The following is a 15,614-nucleotide window of genomic DNA, read 5'->3' as shown; positions in this document are numbered from 1 at the left end:
GATAGGGACCACATAGAGGGTCCACAACATGATGGTGATGACATACCACTCGCTGTCGTAGTTGATGTATTTCCATGATGGTAGACATCCTGAGTCGTCCAGAGTGTCCTGCCCTAGCCCTGCCTTAGCGCTGACGGGCGCAGACGGGCAGGACTCTGGCGAGACTCAGGCGCAGCGAGGGCGCTCCCGCTGCGCGTCACCGCTGCGCGACTAGCAGTGGGCTGAAATAGACTCTTCCGGACGAGGTCTCGCGATAATACGCGAGAGTTCCCAAGCCCAATCCAAGATGGCGCTCCGATTCACCCCAGGTACCCGTGATCCCGGACCCGCCAAAGGCGGTGCAGATGGTCCCCAGGAGGGGTATTATAGTGCAAGAGGTAGGCCGGGGGGGGGGGGGGGGCGCTTGAAGTTTAAAAGTTATAGTTAAAAGCAGGGTCACAATCGAAATTAAGCACAAAGAAAATACAAAACAGGAAAATTAAAAACCTATAGCAGGCTAAACAGTGCGCTGAGCGCTAAGAAGTCCGTATGGTCACCTTCTCCAGGCTGACCCACTAGCTCGTACTGCCTAAAATAGACTCTTCCGGACGAGGTCTCGCGATAATACGCGAGAGTTCCCAAGCCCAATCCAAGATGGCGCTCCGATTCACCCCAGGTACCCGTGATCCCGGACCCGCCAAAGGCGGTGCAGATGGTCCCCAGGAGGGGTATTATAGTGCAAGAGGTAGGCCGGGGGGGGGGCGCTTGAAGTTTAAAAGTTATAGTTAAAAGCAGGGTCACAATCGAAATTAAGCACAAAGAAAATACAAAACAGGAAAATTAAAAACCTATAGCAGGCTAAACAGCGCGCTGAGCGCTAAGAAGTCCGTATGGTCACCTTCTCCAGGCTGACCCACTAGCTCGTACTGCCTAAAATAGACTCTTCCGGACGAGGTCTCGCGATAATACGCGAGAGTTCCCAAGCCCAATCCAAGATGGCGCTCCGATTCACCCCAGGTACCCGTGATCCCGGACCCGCCAAAGGCGGTGCAGATGGTCCCCAGGAGGGGTATTATAGTGCAAGAGGTAGGCCGGGGGGGGGGGGCGCTTGAAGTTTAAAAGTTATAGTTAAAAGCAGGGTCACAATCGAAATTAAGCACAAAGAAAATACAAAACAGGAAAATTAAAAACCTATAGCAGGCTAAACAGCGCGCTGAGCGCTAAGAAGTCCGTATGGTCACCTTCTCCAGGCTGACCCACTAGCTCGTACTGCCTAAAATAGACTCTTCCGGACGAGGTCTCGCGATAATACGCGAGAGTTCCCAAGCCCAATCCAAGATGGCGCTCCGATTCACCCCAGGTACCCGTGATCCCGGACCCGCCAAAGGCGGTGCAGATGGTCCCCAGGAGGGGTATTATAGTGCAAGAGGTAGGCCGGGGGGGGGGGGGCGCTTGAAGTTTAAAAGTTATAGTTAAAAGCAGGGTCACAATCGAAATTAAGCACAAAGAAAATACAAAACAGGAAAATTAAAAACCTATAGCAGGCTAAACAGCGCGCTGAGCGCTAAGAAGTCCGTATGGTCACCTTCTCCAGAAGTAAAGCTTTCTACCTCAGAAACTACTTCATCCTTATCCTTCAGTCTCTGGAGCCACAACAAGAGACGGCCTTCCCTGTCTTTCAGAGTTTTTGTAGAAAAAGTTCTACAGAATTTACATTTACCCACTTCGTGGTCAGGGTAAAGACAGTAAATACACTTACTGTGTGGATCTTCTGAGAACAAACGTAGCTTTCCACAAGAGGAACAAGGTCTAAACAAAGACTTCTTACTTGAAGACATGTTGAAGAGAAAAAACTGAGCAGAGCTCAGGGAGACTCCCTGTCACACGACGTGCGGTAGAAAATCTGAGGTGAGGAGCTCTGAGGAGAAGGGTCTAGAGAGGAGCTGGCGCCTGATTGGCCGTAGTTTGGACTAACATAATGACAGAGATAGACTGCGAATGTCTTTTTTCTCTTTCCATGTATCTCTATGGAGATTTCATATAGGGACATTCTTGATGTTTATCACCTACTTATATCTCTGTTTTTATATGATTACTTATGTATATATATATTCACTGAAAAAACCATAGGTTTCACACACGTTATAGTTAGGAAATAGCATTTAAAAAACCTTGCTAATTCACTGAAAAAACCATAGGTTTCACACATGTTATAGTTAGCTGGACATTTTACTGATAAAAAACCAATGAAATTCCCCCGTTATAGTTACTGTAGGCAACTATAACTCACGCGACCGCAATCCTCTGCTGATGCTAATACTGTATTTAGACACTTATTTGCCCATATCTTCTTCCATTAAATTTTAGCTATACATATATTACAAATATTTTTTTTTCATAAAGACACATATGTCATCAGCAGAGGATTACGGTCGCGTGAGTTATAGTTGCCTACAGTAACTATAACGGGGGAATTTCATTGGTTTTTTATCAGTAAAATGTCCAGCTAACTATAACATGTGTGAAACCTATGGTTTTTTCAGTGAATTAGCAAGGTTTTTTAAATGCTATTTCCTAACTATAACGTGTGTGAAACCTATGGTTTTTTCAGTGAATTTGTACGGTTTTTTAAATGCTAAGTTACTTTACGCCATTTGTGGCGTGCGCGCCCACTTAACGCAGTTCGTTCCGTGCACGGTTTTTATCAACTTTAATAAGCCCTGTACATTTGGTGGCCTTCGGCCACCAAAAGCACAGGGGGTGAGGTCAATGTGGATAGTGTTTTTTTTATTTCGATTTTATAATTTCATGTTGCCAAAATTACGTTTTTTTTCTCTATTAATAAGCCCTGCACATTTGGTGGCCTGCGGCCACCAAAAGCACAGGGGGTGGGGTAAGTGTGGATAGTGTTTTTTTTATTTTTATTTTTTTACCGTAAGCGTACGGTAAGCTTACGGTAAGCGTACGGTAAGCGTACGGTAAGCGTACCCCGCGAAATTGCCGAAAAAAAAATAAAACCGTTTTTGCTCTTGGGGGATGTTTGGGGACTCCCTCAACATGACTATGTGGGAGGGAGTTGTCAAAACAGCCCCGTAACATGTTTTTGGCCATCATGTTTGATAAACAACACTCAGTGCGAGAGACAAAATGGCGGACGCCGCTTCCTGGTTTCGGCCGATTCGAATGTTTACTAAGATCTAAGAGCCAATCAGAATCGCGCTCGCGCACGCCACCGTAAGCTTACGGTAAGCGTACGGTAAGCGTACGGTAAGCGTACCGTAAGCGGGCTCAGATATATATATTGATTTAAAGGCTATTTTCTCAGAATCTACTGAACAGATTTACACCAAACCTACAAAAGGCACTTCCTTGACCTAGGGACTACCTCTCTGCCAAATTTCTAGTAATTCTGTTCAGCCGTTCGGGCTGTAGCTCGTTCTAAAGGTCCTATGGAAAAATGCATGGGAAAAACGCGTTTTGGGACCCCCCTTTTATCTCAACCCCCGCTTGACGAATCCCCCCGAGACTTTCAGGGTAGGAGCGGAGCGTAGCGCCCCACCTATTTTGAGAAATTCGCGAGGATTCGTCGACCGGCGCCAAAGTTATTCAAAATAGAATGTTGAGGTTTTCCTATGGAAACGTGGTCCTAACTATAACTACCTACTGGCGACCGCCAGTAGGTAATATATATATATATATATATATATATATATATATATATATATTATGACTGTATATATTGCTATATTATTTACCGTGGGACTCCCACTCCGACGACGGGGAATATTCAAGCATGTGAATCTATGAAAGACACCCCAATACTGGAGAAACTGACTACAGCATACCTCGCAGAGCAGCGCATGCGCTGGCCTTGCTCGACCAAACAATAGCATGTACATCAATTACAATACATGTATACAAATAAAGTCAAAACCCACAGACTTCTGGATACTTAGAGTACTATAGGTAAAGACAAAAAACCCACAGACTTCTGGATACTTAGAGTACTATAGGTAAAGACAAAACCCACAAAAGCTGTAACAAAAATACAACCAACCTTATTCAAAATATCATTCAAACCTGTAACACATGACACCCTAAAATGAATGGTGCAGAGTTGCAGATTGGTTGCAGAATACAAGACTGTCATTAAAGGCTTAGTGATTCTCAGTACGTGAGACATACCAATCTAGAATACTGGGTTAAAACAGCCACTCCCAGCCTTTAGTTGACCTCATGCTTTCTCAAGGATATTCCATTATTCGAGTGGAAGGAGAGAATAAAGAAAACTATTTTCTCCTACAGTAGCCTTGAAGTTATCCATGATAAAACACCTCGAAGAAGCCTGATATTTATATGTAACTGTTGAATGTTTTGTTATGGAAAGAACATTAGCTCTTTGCCTGTACATGTTGTGTATAATTTTACATATTAAATATGTTTGCATCTATTGAAAGTACTCTGACGTTGACGGTTATGTGGTTCACTCTGTATAAAACTTTGCGTGAATGAAGAGTAAGCAAGCATTGGCAAAGGCAATATGTTTGATGCTCACACTCAATACTGAAAATAGTAATACAAAATGAGTGCTGCAAAGTAAAACGATTAAAAAAGGATTTTTGTGTACACGATATGCGATGACAGAGTGTACTTTTTAGATCTAAAATAGCCCCTCACGGATTCCAGTGGAGGTGTAAGGTTACAACTGTAGCCAATAGAACAAAGGTGCAACTAAAATATATTTGTCAGTTGAGCCATGATGCGATTGACAATGCCTCAAGGAAGCCAAGCGCTAAAAATTCCTGACCCACAGAAGCCAATGGCTGAAGGAAACTGAACCAAAGCTGCTTTGAGTATGTCTAGAATTAATAGTTTGCCATTACAAATCAAACATAAAGATTGCCGCTCTGTTGGCTCCTTGCGTGAGTGCCTTATGACCGCACCCTCTGATAGTTCTTTGTAAAACGTCTTTTATTGCCTTTGCTTATGACCCTTCTTCCTATTGGATCCTCATATGATAACGTCTCGTGCAAAATATGTTGAGTTCACCTGAGATTCAACCACCCATAACGTGATTTACATTTTGCTCTTTCATCACAGAACAAGCTGTAAATGCCTACATTGGGATAAGGGAGCCTAGGGAGACACTTTTGTGTTTTGACTCTAACTAAAGCGTCAGCAAAAAACAATAAATACCAAACCAATACTTTTTTAAGCACAATGTATTTACTAAGCAGTTTTTTTTGTCATATGCCCCTTTATATGAGAAAACATACATGTGTTCTACAAAAAGCAATGCTAAAATAAATCGTATTCTTTGCACTTTTCTTTGTGTTACATTTCATAGAGTTGTAACATCACTCCCTTTGACGTCACTCCACGTGGCAGTATTGCATATTCCCTGTGCTAATTAGTCCTCCCACTGTTTTTTGGGACTTGTGATCTACAGATAAATACATACAAACATACTCTTTGTGACGTTGGGCATGTTTTCACTTTCTTCCTAAGCCTAGCCACTTTTTTTCTGAAGTTAGACATGTCCATCACTGAAACTCCTTCTTTCCCTAGAATTGCTGCACGCGGTTTGTGAGCTCGGACGTAACCCAGAGCGATAGTAACTACATTTGTTGTGTAACCTTTGACATCACTGCCTACCAAATTAGCACATTCACTGTTTGTCCTTGATCACGCACCTCCTTGGCATTACCCTTTGTTGTGTGACCTTTGGTATGCAGCTTGCTGTATTTACGCACTTCTTGTGTGACCAAGAAAATTGCCGTATGGACCCTGACCAGGTTGCGTTTTCACATGTGAATTCTTGATTATAATGTGCACGAGCTGCAAGCTTTGCCAGAGGATCTTATATCTGCCTTTTTATCCACAGATATTGATGAATGTGTTGAAGGAACAGATAATTGTCACATCGATGCCATCTGTCAGAACACTGCAAAGTCCTTCAAATGCATCTGTAAGTCTGGCTACTCAGGAGACGGCAGACACTGCAAAGGTAAAGACCGCCTTCGCCTGCGATTCTGGGACGCTCAGGAGCTTCCACACCCAGACAACTCTCCCCGCAGGTACCGAACTGCAGTAACAGATCTCCCTCTACTGCAATTCTATGCCCAGCCAACTCTCCCCACAGGTACTGGACTTCAGCAACCCCCTTCATGCAAATCTGTGCCCAACCAACTCTCACAGTAGCTGCCAAACTGCTGCAACAGACCTCCTTCTACTGAAATTCTATATACAGGCAACTATCCACATAGATACCTAACCGTAATAGCAGATCTCCCTTTGCACAATGCAATGCCCAGCTAACTCCCCAAGCAGGTGCCGACCTGCTGAAAAGATTGGCTTCTACTGCAATGATATGTACAGCTAACTTTCCTCACAGGTCCCATCACAGAGGAGAAGCTGGTTCGGCGCACTCTCACTAATACTTTTTCGACACAGTAGACGACCTATTCCCGGGGTGACACGTATACTCTGGGACAGAGGAAGCCCATTTCTGCGAGGCCCCATATATGCATCGATTTATACTAAATAGACTGCGGCGGGCTTTGGAAGCACAGATCTTGAAATTTCTACTGGAACCGGAAGGTTTCCCTCCGCTAACACTACTAATTCCTAACAGTGGGGGGGGGGGGGGGGGGGGGGAGGGGGTAGGGGTAGGGGGCGGGGGGACACCTCATATCTAAACTGTACAAGGCCAGTATGGCTCTTGTCCCCAGTAGAGACACCAAGATTCGAGAAGCATGGGAACGGGATCTTGGGCACCTGCTGCTAGACCCACAGTGGGAATATTGCTGCACTCAAAAACGAAAGGTATCCCTCAATAATAGACATAAACTAATCCATTTCAAATTTTTATGGAGGGCATATGTGACTCCGGCAAAAATACACAGAATTGACCAGTCTTGCACTCATGAATGCCCAAATGTCATGCACAACACACAGATTTTGCCCATTTGACCTGGAATTTCGACAGGATTGGCGTTTTCTGGAGGGACATTTTCACAACACCATTGCAAATTGTGCAATCGAACCTCAACCAGGGGTGGCATTGTTAGGCTATGTGCGCGAAGTCTCCAAGCCTGTTTGTATGTTTGTAGCAATTGCCCTGCTGTTAGCGTAAAGGGAGATAGCGATCACTGGGGCAGCAGATTTACTCCCTCACAGAAAGCTTGGCTAAACAGTTTGATCCACTGTAATACAAACTCTGAGTTATATGCTACACTCCAATCCGTCGCATCCAAGCCCGCGATATCTGGCTACCCACTGAAGCAATATCTCCAAGATAAGGACACCACTCCTACCTCCCAACAGTTAGAAAGGGATGATTCCTCTGGGATGTACAGCCTCACCCACTCAGGTACACACAAGGTGCTGACTCTACTGTGGTGGTGTAAGAGACACAAGAGGTTAATGCTAGTATACCCATTAGGGAGTGCATATACAGTAATAACGACTGGTCGGAATATGATGATGGTGTGTATTTATGTACAATAATAATGTAACACTACATGTGTGGAAAGTGGGAATGTAGCAATGCAACCTGTTGTTTACTACTTTGGAAAATGATAAATAAAGCTTTAAAAAAAAAAAACTTTCCTCACAGGTAGTGAACCGTTGCAATACCTTTATGCCATTCTGTGCCTGGCCAACACTTCCCACTGCTGCTGTTATGTGTCAAGTCAACTTTCACTACACCCTTACAAAACTGCAAGACTGCATCAACCTGCAGTGTAATTCCATGCTCAGCCCAGTTTCTCTTGGGTATCAAACTTCAGTTTCATGTGTCTGTCCTGTGCCATTCTATGCCCAGCCAGCACTCTTTACGGGCACGTAGAGTTTCAACAGAGCACTCCCCATTGTAATGTATGCCCAGTTAGCATGGCCCAAGTACACTAAACACTAGTGCTATTACTTGCATTTCATGATCATGTCAATCAGTTTTCGAGATACTTTCATTCATTTTGCTGCAATATTACATCACTTCATGTTGCCTTTGTGCGCCCTGAGAGCAGGTGCTCGCTCATAGTAATAGGCACATCCTTCTTTCAGAACTGCAGTATTTTGTAATCCTAGCTTTTCTACAAGGAACACTCTACATAGCAAATCACGGTACAGGTGTCATGATCAGTGTGAGTGACAAAATTTTGTACTGCAGGAAAAGTATAGTTGATCATGAAATTTGAAGAAAATAATACAATGGATACAAAAGTACTACATGCATGACACTGTACATTAAGACTTAGAACATAGGAACCCTACTCACTAAGAAACCAGGGTAGGTAAAGTACTTTCAGAAACAATGGTTCCTGTGGACTGATACTTTCATTTATGATATTTAGAATTTGCGTAATAGCATTGTAACGGGTTAAATTGTTGTCAGAGCGCCAAGAACCACCAGTACCAATGATTAAGTATGTTACAGTAGCTTTTATATATTGTATAACGAAGAAAGGAGTATTTACAATTACTGAAAAATGAAACAAAATGGAAAACAATTCCAAAAAATGAAACACAATGGAAAACAATTGTGCGTAGTGTCCCAAGTGAAAACAGGAACCTTAAATAGTGGTGCTAAATTGTGACAATATTCATACAAGGTTTCCACAATTCTTTGAAAGTCGACCATTAAGTATGTACAGGGTGAGCAGCAGCTATATACAATGATATGTGCTTATTAATGGTTCGCTTTTGCTTTGTTGACGACGCTTCGACCCTCTGTGCAGTATGGGGCATCATCAGGACCTAGGATTGTAGGGACATCTGGTGGTAGGACTGCGCAGCCACATGTTAAGTGTGTGCCACAAGTGAGTGAAGGAAAAGTGAGAAGATACTCACAATGGGACACAGCCAGGTGCCCAATTGTGAGAGGAAAGGTTGGACTGCTTGTCACGGATAGCACAGCGTTCAAATGAAGGAATGGTACACTATAGCATAGGCTAGCTAATAGTGCGAAGAGGGAACTCGTAATAATGATGAAAACGGGCCAACGGGCTCCAATGTCAGCAGTTGCACGGATTGATATCAACTTTATGCTTGAAGGCCATAGTGAGTAGAGAGTGTCTCCTCGATGCGGGACGGTCCACTGTATTCTTTCCTAAGATTGTTCCAGAACTCTGGCAGCAGTTTCTCTGCTGAAGTTGAAGAGAGCCAGGGTTACCTGCGATGTGGGACAATGGAATAGGTTTGGTTAGAATGAAAGTAGTGGTATAGAGCTCCAATGACGTCTCTCAACCAGTTAGAAATGTGGCATTGTAGTTGAAAAGTAAAAGTTGGACTTGAGGTGAATATTTGCGTGTCACCAGCGTGTATGTAGGCAAGAGGGGATGCAAATTGTGAAAATAATGTCCTCAAGTATGACAGCTTAAAGGGAAAAATAACTGGTCCCCAGACTGAGTCCTGGAGAAAGGGAGTTACTGCTGAGAGCTTCTTTAGATATAGAATGAGCAATCGTAATGGTAGAATGCCAACTAATCAAGATCTAGTGACGCCAAAAAGTGATAAGGTGTGTTTGTGGTGAGCAGTGGGTGAGGGTAAACACCAGTATGAGCACTGCTTAATTTGTGCCTGTGTTAGCATTTGGGTCCCAGCATTACTTATGTTTGGGATATATAGATTTATAGGCCAGTGCAGTAATTTAGAATGAGTGGAAACCATGTGTTCAGGATTATTCATTGGAGCAGTTAAAGTGAAAAAGTCCATTTGTTTCCCATCATATCTTGATTTCTTATTTATTTTTTTAAATTCTTAGCTTCATCTGATTTTATGTAGCTATTATACAAAGAAAAGAGAGAAGAGAGAAAAGGCCATTCAACTTGTGTTTCGCCTCTGGTGGTGCACAGGCCAGGGGCTTCTTCAAGGATAAGTTAAAGTATTACAGAGTTTGACAGTAGTCTCTCAGCAAGGGTACTGATTGCACATTGAAATCGCTCTGCACTTACTTCTCCCCAAAGACACCACACTTTGATAACAGATTTTCCTCTCAAACCAAGCAACACTCATCAAAAGTCTCAACTTGCAGTACTTCATCTTTCTGTTATACAATGATAAGTATACGTTTATGAGTACGCTCTGATACCAAGCTGCATCCATTGAGCTCCTTTGTCTGCCATTATATTCCTAGACAGTTCCAAATGAAAATATACACTTTAAAACGACTGACTGCAAAAATACAGACCCACAATATAGACTGCATGAATGAATATCATGCAAAACATATACCTACTATTAAAAATGTCAACACCCATATATATTCAATTCCCATCTATATTAGGATTGGATTAAATTATTTATTTATCTTTAGGAGTTGTGGCTTGTTTGGGAGTATGTATTTGATAGTATAATTAACTATTGCTGTTTACATAGTTTCTTCTTTATTTTTTGTAGTCTATATTTCTGTGGTTTTTGTTGACACTGCTTTCACCCAGACAGCTCTCCCTAGGTTGCCAAACAACTGTCATTTTAAGCATAGCCAGTTTTCCACCATGGAAATGGGCTCCAATAAATTGTGTGTCCAGGGGAACTCTTTCTGAATGTAGCATGTTCCAATGTCTTCTGCGATATATATTCAGATTTCTATACCAATTATTGGAGACCAAAAGATGCAAGAAGGAAACAAAACAGAAGACCGACTTTCTCCATCTACGCACCCAGGATCTGGAACAACATTCCCACTGACTTACCTCTCAACCCTCCTACAATTCAGGAATAAGCTAAACGTGCAGGAAAACTACCCCCAACACACTTACTTTTTCCTATTACATATTGCCCTTATACGATTGTATTACATCTTGGGCTTTCCAGTGTTTGCCACTCTGTTGCTCCCCAGCTAGGTTCAAGCTATACAAGTACCAATACATACATGCATACATGAGCCACAGTGATGCACTGCAATTGGCTGCCATTCTCTAGTAACCCAAGGTACTATCTAGGTAACTATGCACCACCAGGCACATATTTCCCCTCACCAAACCATTACTTTGTCCTCTGGGGCAAGCTCTGTGCATGGCTGAACTGGCCGTGCTAGGCATCTGGCGTTTCCCCGGGAGGCTGGAAGGGTGGGGTTCCGGTTTTGTTACTGGTGGTCGGTTTTGTAGCAGCACAGCAGTTTTAAAAGCACTGCAGTGTTCCCATGTATATCCAACAGTTTTCAGTCAACAATAAAAGTGCCAAGGTAACCAAGGTTGGATTGGGATAAAAAAAATCAGCATGGGCACACCAAAAACAAGTGGCCCGCATTTGCGTATTGCCTTTCCGTAAAACACTGCTTCAGCGAAGTTTTATGAAAAGAAAGGGGGTGGGGGCATGTTTTATTAACTTCACTTAGATAAAAAAAAAGATGCACATCTTAGTTCACACTTCTGAGCCACACATGAATGCAAGTGAGACCACTTCTGCTCAGGCCCCCTGCCCCCGCTCAATCAGCATACATTAATGGGCTGGCCCAGAGAGAGAAAGGGAGTGACACCTCCGCCCATCTGCCTCTAGAAAAACCGCTCAGGCACCCACTGGGTCACTGGTGGCATCCTAACAGCCCAGACAGCCCACGGGCTGCCCCAAAAAGTGGCCCACAGCTAGAACTCGGTTTCCGGCCCTTCAGCCATTTCCTGAGTGCCCGCGTTACCAATCCGACCCTGAAGATAACTCTGGTGATTAATGTATCTGCTAGAGTTAGATCGGAGTTTTGTCTAGTGGCAGTTTTGACTCATCTAAGGTAGCACATAAGGTTAATATGCCTGGTGCAAAGAGTGTGGGCTATGCAGATCACAGAACAGTATTTTATATGCATAGCTCAGTGGTTTACTGCTTTGGTCACAGAGATCCTTTTGTTACTGTTCAGTTCATAAATTACCATCGTAATCTAGGTTAGAAATGTATGTTTTTTCCCAGTGGTTCATTATCCTAATTTTGCTAAAAAGCTTTCGTTTGGGCAGGAATAAATTCTTATTAGTAAAGTCAACCTTAACCACTGTGTCACGTTCTGAATCCTGAGTCTGTGCTTCCCCAGACTAAGCACTCTTAAAAAAATGCCTACCAGTATGGATGACATATGAATCCTACACCCTGTAGTCCCCTTTCTCTTATGTAATATTTTCTATACACTGATTTACACACATATGATTCATTGTCTCTGTATGTGTGTGTGATATAAAGTGCTCCGACACCCTACACTGGTATGAGAGGCGCTATAAACCAATGAAAAACATGTGAGAGAGGGGCGACGAAGAGATGAGAGCCACTGTTGGAGGGTGATTGTGATGGAATCATTGAACAGCCCAGATAAATATTTCTGTATCCTGGTGCACTGTAAGGTCACCATTTAATATGCTTTAAAAACTAATACATTTGAATATATAATGAAAAATGGGTTGTAGAATGCACCATTTTTGCAATTGTTTCCAAACGTTTCTCAGGGGAGACCCCCCCAAGACCTCTTTTAATGGTCAGGTTTGCTCGCTATGCACCGTATGGGGGCTGGTCTGACAAAATCTGCCAGGGCTACTTTGGGTTCCCAGCCTGGTAAAATAAATGAGCTGCTTATAGAAGTCCCAAACTACTATAATAGACCACAGTTTGCTGCTCTTTTATTCGCAGGCAGCTCTTTCTGCAAATATAATGCTACAGCAGTGGATCTCTATCTGTTACTATTCTATCAGAAGCAAATTCCCTCTTGAAAGCACTGATCTTGATTAATAAATCCATTGGCTGCTCTTGTCCATCTAACTCCAGTAGGTACTAAGCAGTAATAAGACCAAGCCATTTGTTTCCACTCTATGCCCAGTCTACTCTCCCAAAAAATCCTAAACTGTAATAATAGGTGTCAGTCTGGGACCAGCTAATTCCATAGATACCAATTTTAATAAAGAATTACAATTCAAATTGCTAAGAAGAACGTATTCACTATTGTTCGTCTATACTAGGCATCATTTCTGTGCGCGCACACAACTACCATATTATGTCAGCCTCTCATTCCATGCTACTCTCATTTTAGCCTCTCCACTGGTACTTATTTGTCATTGTATATCACAGTCGACTGGCATTTTAGACCCAATGTGAGCTGCAATAAGAGCTAGTCCTCCTTTGCATTCTGGTGGCTACTTTGGCACCAAGCCACATAGGCCCTCTTCACATGTGTCCTGGAAAATGGGTCAGAGTTTCCTTCCCCCCCCCCCGGAGTTACTGATACCCTGGGTAACAGTAACACAGGGTGTGGAAAATCTGGACAACTATGACTTGGACCCTGAAGGCCCACTAAGAAATTAGGACTTACAAGGGGGAGTCAATAATTCTAGGTCCGAATGCCTATTAATTTGCCATTTTGTGCCGCATTACGACCTTCAACCCAAGCATATCTTCCTTACGCACAGAGTGACCAGAGGCTGCGAATGAAAAGGTACCAAAATTATTCAAGGCAAAATATTCCAGGCCTTAAGTGGTAAGCAGTTGGCTTTTAATGTATTTTCTTTATCAACAGGAAACAAATAGATATTGGTTAGGACCAGAGAAATGTGTTGCTTTTCTAATGTAAATCAGACAGTGGAAATTTGTAGTTGCTAAAGTCAAAATCCATTCTGAACTCTCTATTTGCTCGCTAACGTCCAGTTCAACTAGTTTGTCTAACTCCTTAGACACCTCTTCACATATCATAATCGGTAACATCCTCGCTTTGTGTATTTTACTGGTTATGTTACTTTTGAGTACGATCTCATGCTTGAACCCTTTTAACAACCCTAATCTTTTACTGAAGACTTTTGGGAATTTTGCTGCCATAAGTGTACTCAATCTGCTCCCATCATCTATCATCAACACCTTTTCGTCAATGTTGGGATCAAGGACAATGTGTAGACTTCCTTGATCCACCCATCCAAATACACAGGGTCCATGTTTGGCTACATATGGTTTACCAGTCGTCTGTCTTTAAAAGAAAAGACCAACTGTCTAAATCCTAATATTTATATTTTCTCCCCTGGGAAGCTCTCTGGGTTAATGTCAGATGGAAACAGTTGAGACACAATTTTTCCACGAAAGTCACTCTCCCAAACTTTCTCATTCACAATTGTGAATGGAGAGCCTGAATCTGCATAAATTTTAATAGGAACTCCGCCTATTGACATATCACACATAGGTTTGTTTTTGCTCACTCCCCCATTCACATTAAGAACAAAAGTGCCCTGTACACTCTTATTTTTCTCTGTTGCAGAACTTGCGTCATCCTCATCAGTACTATTACTATTTGCTTCCTCATTAACATATTTTTCTGTTAATTTTTCATTTCTTCTGCACACTTTAGCAAAGTGTCCGATGATCCCGCAGTTGCTGCATTTCTGCCTCACCGATGGGTAGTTGTTGTAGGCCAGATGGTCCCTCCTGCCACAACGGTAGCATCTTCTGTCATCCCCAATACGTTTGTCTAAAGTTGTTGCTTTCTGATCCCTAGAAGGGGCTTTACTCCTGGCGGTCTGTACTTTAAAAATGCCCTCTATGACTCTTTGCGAATCTGACTGTTTTAGTTCAGTGGCACATCTTCCTGTCATGTCAGCCTTCCGGTTGATCGCTAACACTTCTTCCAGAGGTGAGATCCCATTTATCCACAGTCTTCCTTGGATGCCTGCATTGCTAGCATGCATAACTAATTGGTCCCTTATAAAATTGTTATTTAAATTGCCAAATTTGCAGTCAATAGCCAATTTCTTTACCCCAGTTATGAAATCATCCACAGACTCATCTTTATTCTGTTTCTGTTGAAAGAATTTGTAGCACACAATGCCTATGCACACCTTAGGCGAAAAGTAATTATCTAAATCTTTCAAAGCTTCTGTATATACATTGGTGTCACCGCCCATTGCAATTTTTGGCATCCTATTGTATACTTTCAGACCAACAGGTCCCCAAAAATGCATTAAAAAATCCTCTTCTTTTGCTCCATTGACATTTCATGTTCTTCATCAATTGCACAAATGTAATTGCAGAAATAATCTTTCCATTCAAAGCACTTCATATGTGGCTCTGTTCCTGATGCCCAGAATGCATGAGGAGGACTGATGGTGAAGTTTTGCAAAGCCATCTTGGCCTTCCTGCTATTTAACTGTATATTTTCTCTTATTGTTTTTTTTTTCCTAGTTACTGTTTATGTCTTTGTGCACAAGATTCTTCTAGAATCCTCAGTCTGATTCCGAATCCCAAAGAAAGTAAAAACCCTTTACATGTTTCCTGTACTTGTAAATCGCTCCTAGACGTCTCCTGGCCTCCTGTAATTGTGCTTGAGTCGCGTTGTTGTGGCAATAAAGATACCAATGTTAAGAGCGAGTGTGAGATAAAAATCAATACGGCCGCTACGGCGGTCACGTTCAGTCGTAGAGAACGTAGAGATCACCCATGCGTGATGACGGCCCGTAGTCACAGCCAATAATGTGATGCTTCACGTGCAGACAGTGGAGATGCGAGTCTGGAATCAAAAATTAGCTAGCATTCGCGCCAAGAATTTTCAATTCTATTAAGGACACGGAGGCGAGGATTATGCTTCTCTTTCTATTTATTGCTACTCACAGCAGCCAATGAAAACTTGTGTTATATGAAAAAACAACAACATTTCTCATGATGCATATATCACATCACTTCCTGCA

General features: G+C 42.6%; 1 protein-coding gene and 1 long non-coding RNA gene across 7 annotated transcripts in view; one reads left to right on the top strand and one right to left on the bottom strand.

The window, feature by feature from the left end:
• The window catches only part of LOC146871519 (uncharacterized), a 366,584-nt gene that overhangs the window by 128,726 nt on the left and 222,244 nt on the right, over positions 1 to 15,614 (bottom strand). The gene's annotated exons all lie outside the window — the stretch shown is intronic.
• SCUBE3 (signal peptide, CUB domain and EGF like domain containing 3) overlaps positions 5,867 to 15,614 on the top strand; it is a 1,455,403-nt gene continuing 1,445,655 nt past the window's right edge. The window contains exon 1 of the mRNA XM_085651134.1: positions 5,867 to 6,056. Coding sequence (XP_085507260.1) covers positions 5,870 to 6,056 — 187 coding nt within the window. The 5' untranslated portion in view covers positions 5,867 to 5,869. The remainder of the gene's footprint in view (positions 6,057 to 15,614) is intronic.

This window comes from Triturus cristatus, chromosome 1_1, assembly GCF_964204655.1.
Source record: "Triturus cristatus chromosome 1_1, aTriCri1.1, whole genome shotgun sequence".
NCBI classification, from domain to species: Eukaryota; Metazoa; Chordata; class Amphibia; order Caudata; family Salamandridae; genus Triturus; species Triturus cristatus.
This window is presented reverse-complemented; position numbering and strand designations above follow the sequence as displayed.